The 16,244-nt window shown below is 44.0% G+C and overlaps 1 protein-coding gene across 1 annotated transcript in view; it reads right to left on the reverse strand.

The window, feature by feature from the left end:
- LOC120928900 (vomeronasal type-2 receptor 26-like) overlaps positions 1-6,097 on the reverse strand; it is a 55,040-nt gene extending 48,943 nt beyond the window's left edge. Inside the window, exons 1-2 of the mRNA XM_040340011.1 lie at positions 5,883-6,097; positions 953-1,300 (exon numbers count right to left, since the gene is read on the reverse strand). Of these exons, the coding sequence (XP_040195945.1) occupies positions 953-1,300; positions 5,883-6,097 (563 nt within the window). The remainder of the gene's footprint in view (positions 1-952; positions 1,301-5,882) is intronic.
- Positions 6,098-16,244: the final 10,147 nt, after the last annotated feature.

A 16,244-nucleotide genomic window follows, 5' to 3' on the forward strand; every position in this document is an offset into this window, starting at 1 on the left:
AGATATGACCATCGCATAAGGACACAGCGCACTGCGTTGTCCTCAACTGCGACGGTCAGAAAAGTCCTATTGTGAGATGGCACAAAAAAGGAAGGGATAATAAAAACAAATAATTATAAAAAAGGGGAATATAAAAACAAATACAATAATAAAAACAGGTATCTGCAGAGCACCCCTGTAGGTTAGCACAGATAGTCTTAGACATCTGATAAAAGGGAGCTCATATGGGCATAGGCCTAGTGTAGCACCGTGTAGAGCAACACCAAACGCACGACAGATGCACGACCAAAGCATGCAGAGAGCATCCCACTATGAGTAATACACCTAATACACACACTGCAAGAGTGATGGTGGCATGAAGTGGGCGGGCCAAAGGAGGGTGTAGCACACTGTTTAAAAGTCACTCAGGAAACAGTTCAGGTCGAACTCTACGTTGAGGCCTCTGGGTGTGAAAGTATCCATGTTGAAAATATATTTAGATTCCAGTTGGCTTAGGGCCCTAACCTTGTGGCCACCCCGCCATGGTCTGGAGTATGGAACTATCCCCCAGAACTTCAAATGTGTAGGGTCCTTGTGATGTACTTTGGCAAAATGACAAGATACGCTGTGATTGGGAAACCCGCTTTCGATATTTTTGACGTGTTCCTTGATGCGTATCCATAACAATCTTTTTGTGCGACCAATATATTGTAGTCCGCAACTACATTCAAGGACATAAACTGCCCCTTCCGTGTTGCAGCCAATAAAGTCCCTTATTTCATATTCGGTCCCATTGCTGTTGGACTTGAATGTAGACACTTTTTTGTTCGGTTGATTGGTGTGTGTGCAAGAGTAGCATCTTTTGCAAGGGTAAAAACCCTTTCCAGAAAAGAATGTGAATTGTTTCTTCGGAGGGTTTATTACACTTTTCACCAAATGATCCCGTAGTGTTGGGGCTCTTTTATATATAAACCTTGGTTTCTCAGGTAGAAGGTCCTGAAGGTCTTTGTCGCATTTCAGAATGTGCCAATGTTTTTGGATGACCTTTTCAATTTTCCTGTGTTGTACATTATAATCCAGTACTACAGGGACCAGATCTTTCCTAACTGTAGGTGTTTTATTCTCCAGGAGCTTTTCTCTTGACATCTTGGATACTTCTTCTATATTTTGCTCGATGTATATGTCATTGTATCCCTTTTGTATAAATCTCTCTCCTATTTGTTTGGCTTGTACTTGGAATGCATCCAGCTTAGTGCAATTGCGTCGTAGGCGCATAAGTTGGCCCTTAGGTATGTTGTAGAGCCAGTTCCTGTGATGACAGCTGGTGAGGGGGAGATAACTGTTTCTGTCCACATTTTTAAAAAAGGTTCTAGTGTCAAAAATCCCATGGTTCCTGGAGATTTCTAAGTCTAGAAACGCGATATTATGTGCTTCTATCTGCCAGGTAAGTTTGATATTTCTCGAATTGATATTCAAACTTTCCAAGAAAGTCTCGAGTGATTGGTGGTCCCCTTTCCATAGGATAAAGATACCGGAGCATGATGGGATGGTGATGCCTATATAAATGGGATGCAAGGCGCGCTTCCATCATTACAGCGACAAGAGGCGACGAGTCAACATCGGAAGAGGGGAGAAGAACAGAAGAGAAGACCTTGACGTCACAGAAGACCGCGCCGGCTGCCTGTTAGAAATTGAGCTAACACACAAAGATAGCAGGCAGCCAGCGCTGAAGAAGAAGGCACCGGACAGCTGGAGAAGAACCGGGGTTCGCCGAGTCAACAGCGGAAGAGGGGAGAAGATAGAAGAAGACCCCCGGAGAGCGGAGAAGCTCCCCCCCGGATAGCGGAAGAAGAAACCCCCCCCCGGAGAGTGGAAGAAGACCCCCGGAGAGTGGAAGAAGAAGCCCCCCCTGGTAATAGAGCTAATAAAGAAGACAGGGGGGTGCCTCCGGAGCAGAATAATAAATTATTTTAAAAACCCTTGTGTTGTGTGTTTACTAACTTTTACTTTTTGCCTACAGGTGAATCCATTCACTTAGGGTGGGGGGCCGGTATCTGGGGGCCCCCTTATTTGAGGGGACTCCCAGATTCCGATAAGCCCCCGCCCGCAGACCCCGACAACCAACGGCAAGGGTTGTCGGGAAGAGGTCCTGTCCTCATCAACATGGGGACAGGGTGCTCTGGGGTGGGGGGGCCCGCAGTGCGCCCCCCTGCCCCAGAGCACCCAACCCCCCCATGTTGAGGGCATGCGGCCTGGCACGGCTCAGGAGGGGGGGGGGGCGCTCGCTCGTCCCCACTCCCATTCCTGACCGGCCGGGTAGCGTGCTTTGGATACGGGTCTGGTATGGATTGTAGGGGGACCCCCTACGTCGAATTTTCGGCGTGGGGGGGTCTCCTTACAACCCATACCAGACCTAAGGGCCTGGTATGCTCCTGGGGGGGGAACCCATGCCGTTTTTTTCTTTGAAAATTGGCATGGAGTTCTCCCTCTCAGGAATGCATGCTGAGCGACGCTGTCATTTTTTTTTATAATTATTTGTTTTCCCGGCGCGTATATTTTTTTCACCCGTCGCAACTTTAGTGTCCCGTCACAATCCACAAAGCCGCCCGGCGTCAATTACGTTCGCGCGCTGCACGTCGGGAAAATGACGTCACACGCATGCGCAGTACGGCCGGCGCGGGAGCGCGCCTCATTTAAATTTTAAACGCCCCCTGGAGAGGAGGACCGCCTTACGACGGCGGCACTTAAGTTACACGGCCTGAAATTTCTAGGTAAGTGCTTTGTGGATCAGGCACTTAGGTAGAAACTTTAAGTCAGTGTAACTTAACTGCTGAAAGTTAAGTTACACCGCCTGGCTGAGGATTTGGCCCACACTGTATAATGTTCGGAGAGCTTAAAGTCATTTAATGTAAGTAATTTAATTGAATATGTACTTTAAAACTGAAAAAAAAACTGCTCTGGCAGCGAAAATGTTAAAGTTGAACTCCAGGCAAACAATGGAAAAAACAAATACATGGGAGCTGTTTTAGCTGCCTAAAGATTTGTATTTATGTCAATGCAGCTCTGATATTTACACAGCTCTGTCTGACAGAACAGGAGACTTGATTTTTTCTCCGCTGCAGTTCAGAAACACTTAGGCCCTGTACACACGATAGAACATGTCCGATGAAAACGGTCTGCTGGGAGATTTTGGTCTGATGGCTGTACACACCATCAAACCGAAATTCCCGCGGACAGACAGCACAGTGACGTGGCGGTGACGTTGACGCCGCCACGTCACCAAACCGGGAAGTAAAATACTTCCACGTATGCGTCGAATCCATTCGACGCATGCGGGAGATTTCTGTCCGCTGGTTAGGTGTACTAACCAGCGGACATGTCGGACGGACGCGTTTCCAGCAGATACGTTTTAAAGCATGCTTTAAAACTTTTGTCTGCTGGAAACCTGTCTGCTAGGCTGTACACACGGTCGGGTCTGTCCGCTGAAACTGGTCTGCGGACCAGTTTCAGCAGACATGTTCGATCGTGTGTACAGGGCCTGACAGGTCTTATGCTTCCCCCAGTCTGTGGCTGATACTAAGTAAAATGTCCACACTTACACCAAAGTAATGATGTATAATTGAATACAGAGCTGCATTCATTTGTGTCTTTTGTATCTGCCTGGGGTTCAGATTGTAGTCCTTTAGCCACATCAATACTATAGTAATATGATGTTCTCAGATACTGTAGAATCTCCCATCCTGGGCTCGAGTCATATGATGTCCTTGCCGGGCATACATCGCGGCCGCATCACCAAGGAGCTGAAAGCTGTGCCCGGCAGCCGTTATGTACGCCGGACACGCGATTGCCCGGTAACAGAGCAGGACTGTGGATCTGTGTGTGTAAACCCGTTGCCCGTTATCGTACCCTAGGAACCCTCCACTCTGCCCTGTGCTAGAGGTTGTAAAAAAAAAAAACAGCACAGATTGCACATGTGTGTAAAGAATGGTAACAGAACAATTGAGATTAAAGTGTGAGGGCACTTAACACTTTTCACAAAAAACTTCCCCCTGGATTTAATCATGTCCTCTCTAGAGCATTTTTTTGCACACATATAAAATCTTCATCTTTAGTTATAAAATTATCTAAAAGCCCTCCAATACATACCGTATATACTTGAGTATAAGCCAACCTGAATATAAGCCGAGGCACCTAATTTTACCACAAAAAAATGGGAAAAATTATTGACTTGAGTATAAGCCTAGGGTGTTCATCTGCATGCCTCACTGTGCCTCACTGTATCCATGTGCATGCCTCACGGTGTCCATGCCTCTCTGTGCCCATGCCTCACTGTGCCCATGCCTCACTGTGCCCATACCTCACTGTGCCCATGCCTAGACTGACGTTTAACATGGGAGTCTATGGAAGAGGTGCCTGGCTTTGAAAAATCAGTGCTCCCCAGCCCTAGGATCTCCAGACAACAAACTTCGCACACGTATAGAGGAGAAATGGGGCTAAATGTGTGCCAAGTTTCGGGTTCTGAAGACTTACGATCGGCCGGTACCGGGTCCACAAAATCACCAGAGAAATTACCATTTAACATGGGAGTCTAAGGAAGGAGTGTCCTGTTTGAAAAATCGGTGCTCCCCAGCCCTAGGTTCCCCAGACAACAAACTTTTCACACTTGTAGAGAAGGAATGGGACTATAGCTGTGCCATGTTTCGGGTCCAGGAGACTTACGATCGGCTAGTACTGGGTCCCCAAAATTACCAGAGAAATTACCATTTAACATGGGAGTCTATGGAAGGAGTGCCCTGTTTGAAAAATCGGTGCTCCCCAGCCCTAGGTTCCCCAGACAACAAACTTTTCACACTTTTAGAGAAGGAATGGGGCTATAGTTGTGCCATGTTTCGGGTCCAGGAGACTTACAATTGGCCAATACCGGGTCCCCAAAATTACCAGAGAAATTACCTTTTAACATGGGAGTCTACGGAAGGAGTGCCCGGATTTGAAAAATCGGTGCTCCCAAGCCCTAGGTCCCCCAGACAACAAACTTTGCACACTTGTGGAGGAGAAATGGGGTTACATGTGTGCCATGGTTCGGGTCCAGGGGACTTACGATCGGCCAGTACCGGGTCCCCAAAATCACCAGAGAAATTACTGTTTAACATGGAACATGGGAGTCTAAGGAAGGAGTGCCCGGCTTTGAAAAATCAGTGCTCCCTGGTCATAGGTATGCCTGGACAACAAACTTTGTACCGGGTCCCCAAATTCCTGGAGATCAGGTGCAAAAAGGTGACTCGAGTATAAGCCGAGGGGGGCATTTTCAGCACAAAAAAAATGTGCTGAAAAACTCGGCTTATACTCGAGTATATACGGTAATATATATTCTGAAAGCAGAGGCCTTGTAGAACAAAAATCTGTGTATTCTGACAGTGGAGAGTCCCAGAATACAATGTCTCAGTGGGGAGGATTTATCCATCTACCTGGATGGATAAAAAAATAAAATAAATGGAAAGATTTAAAGTGATCACTTTTATAACAACAACAAGTAAGAGATCGCTCCATTCACATAAACAGAGCGGATGGAGGAATACACACACTTTTCAGCTTTAAAGAAAAGACTCTTCCAGCAACTTCTCCAACACCCTGACACTGTAATAGTTTGTCACAAGTTTTGCCACCGTCACCAACCCCTGTCACTGTCAGCCCTTCCCTGTCACTGTCAGCCATGTATGTCACTTTCTGGAAAGCTTGGTTTGCAGGTAAACGAGGAGGTATTTTTTTTATATACATCATTTACATTTTATTTTACATCTTATATTTCCATCACATGCATGTATTCCAATCAAAACCAAAGTCCTATTTGTTGTTCTTTGTCACCCTGATCACATTGTTCTCTTCCTAGAAAGTAAGTTACATACCTGTATATTTTTTCGTCAGATGATTCTAGATCATCTTTTGACCTCACAGTGATCACTCCTCCGATGATCAAATCTCCATCCTGAAAATATTGGAATTCATCAAACACATCAGTAAAATGAAGGGCACAGCCTGGACTTTGCATTTCTGATCTCCAGAGGGTCATACATTGCAGGATCAGGCAGAACTGGAAGATGAAGGTATAGGAAACACCCATAGCTCTGGTCACTGGGTTCTTCTTTAATTAAAGCCTGTAATTATCCATTGTGACACAGACCTCTGCAACATGGATGTCACAATGACAATACAAGGAACTGGCATCTCTCCCCTCCTTTTATACTGTTCAGTACCATACATCTCTCATTGTTCTCAATATACTCACATCATCTTCTATCTACTTTTAGATGTTTGTGCAGATAGTTTATTTGTGAGAGGTTAAGTTTAGTCCTCTATTATTTATGTTATATTAACAACTCTAGACCAAGACACAGAAGTCCTTCTATTCAGCAAGGATCAGTGCTAAATATTCTGTATTTCATACAATTGAAATACACAGATAGTACCCCGATAATATTACAATGATTCTCCCACTTACAACAACACTGCACATAACTGTTCTATCTGACTGTTTTATTATCTTAAAGTGACCCTGTAAACTAAGCTTGGCCTGTAAAAGAAGCACATTGTTACTTACCCTTTTGTTGTCCATTGCATTTAAAAGGTTCCAAGTGTGTGAAAACCTGCTTCTTCGTGACTTCTGTATTTACACTCATGAAATAGTAATGGATTTCTGTTTTTTTTTCTTTCCCTACAGTCATTCTTCTACTTGGGCTCCCTCTGAAATGGTGGGAGTTGATCCACCAGAACTTCCCTTTGTATTGAGAAGGGGGGACACTTCTCCCTTGAAATATTCCACTATATTTCCTGTTGTTGCCAGTATCCCAACACTTCTTCTAACCTTCATCACTCAACACTTCTCCTTCTAACCTTCATCACTCAACACTTCTTCTAACCTTCATCACTCAACACTTCTCCTTCTAACCTTCATCACTTAACACTTCTTCTAACCTTCATCACTCAACACTTCTCCTTCTAACCTTCATCACTCAACACTTCTTCTAACCTTCAGCGCCCCAACACTTCTCCTTCTAACCTTCATCACTCAACACTTCTCCTTCTAACCTTCATCACTCAACACTTCTTCTAACCTTCATCACTCAATACTTCTCCTTCTAACCTTCATCACTCAACACTTCTTCTAACCTTCATCACTCAACACTTCTTCTTCTAACCTTCATCACTCAACACTTCTTCTTCTAACCTTCATCACTCAACACTTCTTCTAACCTTCAGCACCCCAACACTTTTCCTAACATTCAGCACTCCAACACTTCTCCTCTTAACACTCCAACATTCGTTCTCATAATATTCCACCGTTTTCCTTCTGCTTCCTTATGGCATTCCACATGCTGATAGAGGACAGGGAATGGCCTTTTGTACAAAATAAGGGCACTGGCTTGAACTTTGAGCAATTAAAAAAATTAACGATATACATCCTTATGGAGGAGAAAAACAGTCAATTAGTATCCCAAGTACTAATTGATATGTGTCCTTAAATAAGAATTCCAGGTATGGCAGCTTGGACCAATGTACCTATGCAACAGAATAATAGACAAATATATCTCAAGTAAATCCACTTGACTGACTTGGCTTGATGGCCCAGTCATCATCTCTGTGACAGAACCCACTGTCACTGTGTGTTTTGGAAGGGACTGTGGGCGGGCCTGTTACCCACAGATTATGGCCCAGGAGATACTGGAGACAAGCTGGCATTGAGATAATGTAATGTAATGCTACAGCCATTCTTCCCCCCCCCTGTTGCTGTGTCTAATTGTCTTGGTTCATTGCACATAGACAATGGTCTGGACTGGAGACGTCTCTCCGCAGGGGATGTGTATTGAGAGGCTGCCTGCTTACCATATTCTCATTATGTTTATCTGTAGCCTGTTTCAATGTACAAATGTTCAGTTCCCATTGGTTGTTCCTTGTCCCCCTCCCCTCTTTGACAAGGCTAAGGGGAGTGTCCCTAACTGTGTGTAAAACTGTATGCTTTGGATTTTAAAAAAAAGAGATGTTTATGCTCTGCATGTTTAACCCTCAACACCTGATTGATTGATTTAATGGATTTGTAATGCGCCAAATACTGACCCGTCAGGGAAGCGTCTAAGCGCAGAAGACATACCTATAAATAGATAAATCAAGTCAGGGAAAGAAAATAGAAGGAAAAGAAAAAAGGAGAGCACAAAAAAAAGCAAACTACCAAGGAACAAAAGGGAAAACTAACGTGACTCAGCCTGCTTTTCCCTCAAAAAAACAAGTTTTTATCCTTTTACGAAAGGCCATAATGGAGGGGAGAGACCGGATAGAAACAGGGAGACTATTCCATAGGGCCGTTGCTCTCACAGAAAAGCCTCTACCCCCGAAGGTAAGCAGGCGAGCAGATGGACAAGTGACGAGACCAGCTGTAAGTGATCTAAGTCCTCGTGCAGGGGTATATCGCGTTATCAAGGAATTCAGGTATTGTGGGCCCGTCCCATGATAAGCGCGATAGGCGAGACAGAGAGCCTTAAACTCAATGCGATCTACCACAGTGAGCCAGTGCAGTGATCGCAGGGTAGGGGTAATATGCTCCCGCCTATTTAAGCCGGAGATTAGTCTAGCGGCCTGGTTCTGGACGAGCTGGATTTTCCTCAGCCACTTTAGAGGCATACCCAAATACACAATATTGTTGAAGTCAATCCGGGAGTTGACGAGAGATTGAACCAAGACTTTCCGGTGGTACTGAGAAAACAAATTTTTGACCTTTCTCAAACACCTGATGTAATACAGTGCATTGTGGATACATTGATTGACTTGGGGTATCCAATTCAGATTACAGTCAAAAATTGTCCCCAGGACGCGGACTTGATTCACTGGAACCGGACACGGCCCAAGGCTCGTGGGTCAGTTTCCCAAAAAGACAGCTGGATCAATACGTCCAGAGATGAGAATTTCTGTCTTTTTAGCATTTAGACTAGGGGAATTGCGATCCATCCATTGTTTGATGTCTAATAGACAGGAAGCAAGCTGCAGGCCAGGAGCAGGGTTGGATAGGCTGTCAACGACCAACTGGACATCGTCTGCGTACAACCGATTAAACATTGCATGGGTGTCCAGCAGACTCGCAAGCGGCCGAAGATACACATTAAACAGCCATGGTGACAGGGCAGAGCCCCGAGGCACCCCACAACTCATGGTGCTGATGGCAGATAGGAAAGGACCGGTTTTAAACTGAAAGGTCCTGTGGGTGAGAAAGTCTGTGTGGATTGTCTCGTGATTGAGGGGTTAAGGGCTGGTTATGGCGAATCTGCAGGCTGCGGGTGTGTTTGGAGGACAGGAGACACAGGTCTGGCGGATGTTCCCACCTGGGGTATCTGAGATCCGTCACACACCCAAACTCCACTGCCCTAGCTGGGCTGACCCTGAGTATTTGAAGGGGCCTGCCAACCTATCTGTCGGGTATTGATCAGGGCCTTCAAAATACTTCAGACAGCCCCTGATCTCCTTCACTTCAATTCTTCTGAAAGCTTTCAGCAAGTTCCAGAAGCAGGGGGAGGTCTCAAACATGCTGCTTGTGAGTCATACCAGCCTGCCTGAGTCACTTACCCTACCCAGATCAAAACACAGGCCTGGCTCTTTTTTTCCCCATAATTTCTTTTTTTTTCTTGTCAATTTTTTTGTTGAATTTTGACAATTAGTATACATAAGTACATATGGTGGCAGCTAAATAAATGATCACATATATGTTAACAATATTGAGTTGTAGTTCCAACATAAACTCAAGGTAGTTTAACTAAAACAATTTTAGCATGGATCTAACTACTCAAAGGATTACGTTATACGTTGTATAAGAAAGGATAAAACCAACTAAGACCAGGTTAATATAAGATGACCTCAGATGAAAAAAAAGGTCTTAATTATTATCAAGAGTATAGTTTTTAAATAAAAATAAAAAATAATTTATTAATAAATCTAAAATCTTATACTACATATTGGAACTATGTACAATTGGTATAATGATAACTAAGGGAATGAAAGTTCTGCTACCAGAACTATATAAAGAGTAAATTTAAAGAGGAGAGAGAGAATAGGGGGGCAAGTAGAAGAGAGAAAGAAGATAATAGATAAAGTGATCTTAGGTAGGAGAAAAAAATAAATAGGGAAGAAATAAATGAGAGGTAGTAGGGGCCCCCGGGTAGTACATGGTAATAAACACATACTATGAATGCAGAGAATGGAAGTATAAATCAAGATTACCAAGGTCTTAGTAGGGAAGCATCAAAATTGGAATGCAAATAGTGAGTAAGCCAAGGATTCCATATATTCTCAAAGTTGGATATTTTATCTTGAGTTATAGCCTCTGTTTTGGCATGGATCATCGCTTGATTGACTCTATTTTAGGTTTCAGCAATTAATAAGGATTAGGGATGAGCCGAACACCTCCTCCCCCGTTCGGTTCGCATCAGAACCTTCGAGCGGACTGACCGTTCGCGCAAACATTTAGAACCCCATTGACGTCTATGGGACTCGAACGTTCAAATTCAAAAGTGCTCATTTTAAACCCTAATATGCAAGTTATTGTCGTAAAACGTCTTTGAGAACCCAGGTCTTGCCCCAGGGAACATGTATCAATGGAAAAAAAAGTTTTAAAAATGGTTGTTTTTTCTGGAGCAGTGATTTTAATGATGCTTAAAGTGAAAAAAAATAAAAAATTCCTTTAAATATCGTACCTGCTGGGTGTCTATAGTATGCCTGTGAAGTGGCACGTGTTTAGAAGAAATTAAATTACTATAAGAAAAAAGTAATTTAAAACTGCTTGCGGCTTTAATGTAATGTCTGATCCCTGCAATATGGATGAAAATCATTGAGAAAAATATCACAGACACAGACAGTACACACACTACATAGCTTTAGGTGCACACTGCAGAGGACACGGGCAGTACACACCACGTAGCTTTAGGTGCACACTGCAGAGGACACAGGCAGTACACACCACGTAGCTTTAGGTGCACACTGCAGAGGACACAGGCAGTACACACCACATAGCTTTAGGTGCACACTGCAGAGGACACAGGCAGTACACACCACGTAGCTTTAGGTGCAAACTGCAGAGGACACAGGCAGTACACACCACGTAGCTTTAGGTGCACACTGCAGAGAACACGGGCAGTACACACACCACGTAGCTTTAGGTGCACACTGCAGAGGACACAGGCAGTACACACCACGTAGCTTTAGGTGCACACTGCAGAGGACACAGGCAGTACACACCACGTAGCTTTAGGTGCACACTGCAGAGGACACAGGCAGTACACACACAACGTAGCTTTAGGTGCACACTGCAGAGGACATAGGCAGTACAAACACCACGTAGCTTTAGGTGCACACTGCAGAGGACACAGGCAGTACACCACGTGAGAATACTGCAGCTAGCACAATCACCTGCCTGCCTGTCAGTAAATTAGGAAGAGCGGATCTAGCTCAAATATAGAGTGTATAAATATATATACAACACCTGGGATGCATTAATATCCTCTACACATTGTAACTTTAACTGACTAGCCTGCCTGCCTGCTCTATCTACCTACTAAAAATTACACTCTCTCTCTCTCTCTCTCTCTCTCTCTGTCTTCTCTCTCTTAACCACCGCAACACACTACACAAGGCCGACCTGCAGGCGGATTTTTATAGTGTGGGGCATGTACTAAACCCCCTGAGCCATAATTGGCGAAAGCCACCCTGACTTTGGCCAATTATGGCTCTCCGTTTTTTGCAAACTGTGATTGGCCAAGCATGCGGGTCATAGTGCATGCTTGGCCAATCATCAGCCAGCAATGCACTGCGATGCCGCAGTGAATTATGGGCCGTTAAACGCAACTCGAATTTGGCGCGAACAGCCGAAACCGTTCGTAATTCGACGAACAATCGAACATACAATGTTCGAGTCGAGCGTGAGTTCGACTCGAATATGAAGCTCATCCCTAATAAGGATGGGAATTTCCAAGCTTTGGCTATTGTTTGTTTTGATTTCCATACATTTTTTTATTGAAGTCAGAAAGAAAAGTGCATACACAACAAACTTTGTGCAGCATTATCCCACTATGTATAGTTCATAAAGTTCAATAGAATCTTTATACAAGTGTATATTGAAAATTTAGAACGAAAACAGAGAGATGGAGAGGGAGAAGAGAGGAAAAAAGGGGGGATAGGGACAGGGCAGAACTTAGGGTGGTGGGGGCCCCTGGGCTTGAGTCACTTTCGGGCCCTACCCAAAAGTGACTCAAGCATATGCAAAATTCCAGGATCAGATTCAATTATACTGGTATAAGCAACCCATAATGAAAAGTGAAGGGTACAGTTCTCCCACTTCAAAGGGGTATGCCAAGGGAAGCAAAACAGCATAACATTAATGTGTGTATGGGGATAAATAACCCAATATCACCACTAAGAGTCTGGCAAGGAAAGAGCTTCCGCTGTACCTATAAGATGGAGAGAGATCATATAATTCCGCCGTACGAGCCGTCACGTCTGTCCATCGGTAGCCACCGCAACTATAAGTCGTGTAATTCGGATGCCTGCACATGCGCAGAAGAATGACCGGCCGTAATGATGTCATTGCGACTGTGTCACATAATGATGACGCGTAGTCATCAATAGTAAACATAGCGTTGTCCCGAAGGACATGATGTATACTGCACATGGGCACAAAAAAAAGCTCTGACACAAGTCAGAGTGCAATGTATTCAAAGGGCAAATCCAGCAATTGGAGCCAAAGTAACAACATGCCACATGCAGCAAAAGGACAGACACCGGGCATAATTTTGCAAAAATAGCTTCACAAGGGTAATAATAATAAAAAAAAACAGTTTGTCTACTTGGACGGAGGACAAAAATGATCAATGTCCCTAGAACAGGTAACAATGCTAGACCAATCAACACACTTTAAATGAAAAATTTAATGACTGGCATGTTATTGAAAAAAATGGACGGGGCCCATGGGCTTGAGCCCAGTCAAGCCCAATGGTAAGTCCAGCACAGGATAGGGATAGAGATCAGAGGGGAAAGAAGTAATAGTTGAATTAGGGTTATATCTACTACCCTTCCCCTGTCCAGAGATTCGATGTGGGATTCATTCAAAACATGTTGCCATAGGATTGAAAGAACTGTAAAAGTTCAGTAGTTTTAAAGTGGATCCAGCATGCCCACAAGAGATAAGAAAAACCTGCTCAAGGTGGCTGCTTCAAAATATCACCTCCCCCGCCGTTTAGGGTGCAGGCTCAGTATGCAAGATACATATGAGCAAAAATAATCCGGATGGCCGCACTAGAAGAAAATATCTTTATTAAAGAAAAAGTCCATACAATCAGAATAAAAATGTACAGCAGCTAATGCATTTCACACCACTCTTACTGGTGCTTAGTCATAGCTTATGACTAGACTAGACTAGATGACTAGACTTTGGATGATGGTACTGTTCTTTTTAAAAATATTTTGATTACCAATTTATTTTAGAGGTTTAATACTAATTCATATTCAATAGGTGGATAACACACCTGGGCCTCCTGTGTTGGTTAGGTTCATAGAAGGGTGCATCAATGCAGTTTAGGCGCAATCTGCTTATCAACGGTCACCAGAAATCCTCCTTTCCACACACTATACCTTGTGATCCAGAATATTGTTCTGGATACACTGCCTCTTACCCTTAAATTTTTTCCTATTGTCCTTTATATATATAATTTTATTTGTGTAATTCTAGGCAAACTTCATTCTTTTCGTGACATGGATCTTCTGGGCACTGCCTGGATGGGTTTCATGACCTAAATCCATGCCAATTGCTTAACCACTAATGTAACATCCGATGAGGAGATTAAGACATTCTTAGACAGAATTTTTAACCTTCTCAAACGTAAATCCCATTTACACTGGCACACCAAGTATTTTAAACAGTACATCCGAGAGGAGGTATGTCCTCTAGGCTTGAGAATCCAACTGTTCCCTACTACAAATTATCTATCCCCAAGTTTTAAGACCTCTTGGGAGAGGACCCTGACTCATTGTAGTCTAGAATTGATTAAGACCCTTACTAAACAGTACGCACTCGATATGATCTCACTTGATAGTGAAATAGATTGACCCAATGTTCAATACCATCATCTCATGGACGCCACATCCTTCTCCGATAAATGGAAGGAGGTTAGGGGGCATCTTGAGGTGATGAATAGAGATATCATCACTAAGAAACAGGCAAAATTTGTCAAGGACAAATTGGCCTTTTCAGAAGGTTATGCATAAAAGTGGACAGACCGATTTTCGGGCCGAAAAGGGCCTTTTAAGGGTAAACTCTGATTACTCTGAGTCTGACTCATCTGTATCTTCGTCCCGTTCTCTAAAATACAGGTCCAGATCCCAATGGTACTTTTACAGCCAATACCACTTGTAAATGCACAGGTCGCAATGATGGGACTTCACTAGCAGCACCCAAGAAGGGTAAAAAAAATGTCTACCACACATCAATCTGCACATACACCAGGGGAGCCCTCACCTGAGGCTAATCAAGCTTCAGGGGGCATTGCTCCAGCCACCACACTGCATCATCTAATCCCTAAAGTCCTGGGATCAGCTCTGGTCAACCCTAAGAAAGCACTTCTTGATATTGATTTTTTTAGGCCTGACATCTCCCGACACCAGAAAACAACAGCTCAAGATAGACACCTTCACCCGCAAGGTGCCACTCACACCATTGCCCAGTCAACCTCCGATTCAGCCCAATTGAACATTATTAATTTAACCCCGGCTTCCCTCTCTCATGATGAAATGTCAGTCTTGCAACTCGGCTTGGGATTCTGCCCGGCTTACCCAATACACATTACAGAGACCATTAAGGTACCTATTTGCCCGTAACCTCACCTTTAAATTCATTTATGATAAGGACCGCCATAATGCTATTCTAGAACGCGAATTGACTGAGCGTACCAAAGACTTTACCATCGACAAATTTTGTGCATTACAAGATTTGATGCTGCTGTACGATGAGGGGTCCACCGGGGACCCCTTGACGCCTCTCTCTGTAGATCAGTCCGGGGTTGCCGCTGCACCCACTCCTACGGCCATCATAACACAGTCTTCTACAACTGATAGACCACAAAAATGTAAACCCAAATCCCGGGAAATTTCCAGATCTCATGACGTGCCCAGCAATCTGGGCATTCCTACAACAATCCATCAAGGATTTAAAACATAATCAATGGCAGGTTTTTCACCCTAATCTTACTTCTAACCAACAAGCAGCATTGAAAGAGCTGCAGAAACGCAGTGATATCGTCATTAAACCATCTGACAAAGGTGGCAACATTGTTGTTATGACGAATGTTCAATAGGGATGAGCCGAACACCCCCCTGTTCGGTTCTCACCAGGGAACATGTATCAATGCAAAAAAAAGTTTTAAAAACTGAAGTTTTTTCGGGAGCAGTGAATTTAATAATGCTAAAAGTGAAACAATAAAAGCGTACCTGGGGGGGGGGGGTGTAAAGTTAGCATGTGAAATAGCGCATGTTTCCCGTACATAGAACTGTCCCTGCACAAAGTGTAATTTCTGAAAGGAAAAAACGTATTTTAAAATCGGCTATAATGAATTGTCGCCTCTGGAAATTCAGAGCAAATTCATTCATAAAAAAAAAAAATAGTGTGGGGGTCCCCCCAAATTCCATTACCAGGCCCTTCAGGTCTGGAATGGATATTAAGGGGAACCCCGCCGTCAATTTAAAAAAAATGACGTGGGGTTCCCCCCAAATATCCATTCCAGACCCTTCAGGTCTGGTGTGGATTTTGAGGGGAACTCCACTCCAAATGTAAAAAAAAAATGGTGTGGAGTTCCTCCAAAAATTCACACCAGACCCCTTATCCGAGCATGTTAACCTGGCCGGCCGCAGAAAAGAGGGGGGGACAGAGTGCGCCCCCCCTCTCCTGAACTGTACCAGGCCACATGCCCTCAACATGGGGAGGATGTCCCCATGTTGATGGGGACAAGGGCCTCATCCCCACAACCCTTGCCTGGTGGTTGTGGGGGTCTGCGGGCGGGGGGCTTATCAGAATCTGGAAGACCCCTTTAACAAAGGGGACCCCCAGATCCTGCCCCCCCCTATGTGAATTGGTAATGGGGTACATTGTACCCCTACCATTTCACAAAGCAAGTGTAAATAGTTAAAAAAAAACACACACACACTGTAGAAAAAAGTCCTTTAGTAATAAAAAAAAAATTAAAAAA

The sequence above is a fragment of the Rana temporaria genome, chromosome 1 (genome assembly GCF_905171775.1).
Source record: "Rana temporaria chromosome 1, aRanTem1.1, whole genome shotgun sequence".
NCBI lineage: Eukaryota > Metazoa > Chordata > Amphibia > Anura > Ranidae > Rana > Rana temporaria.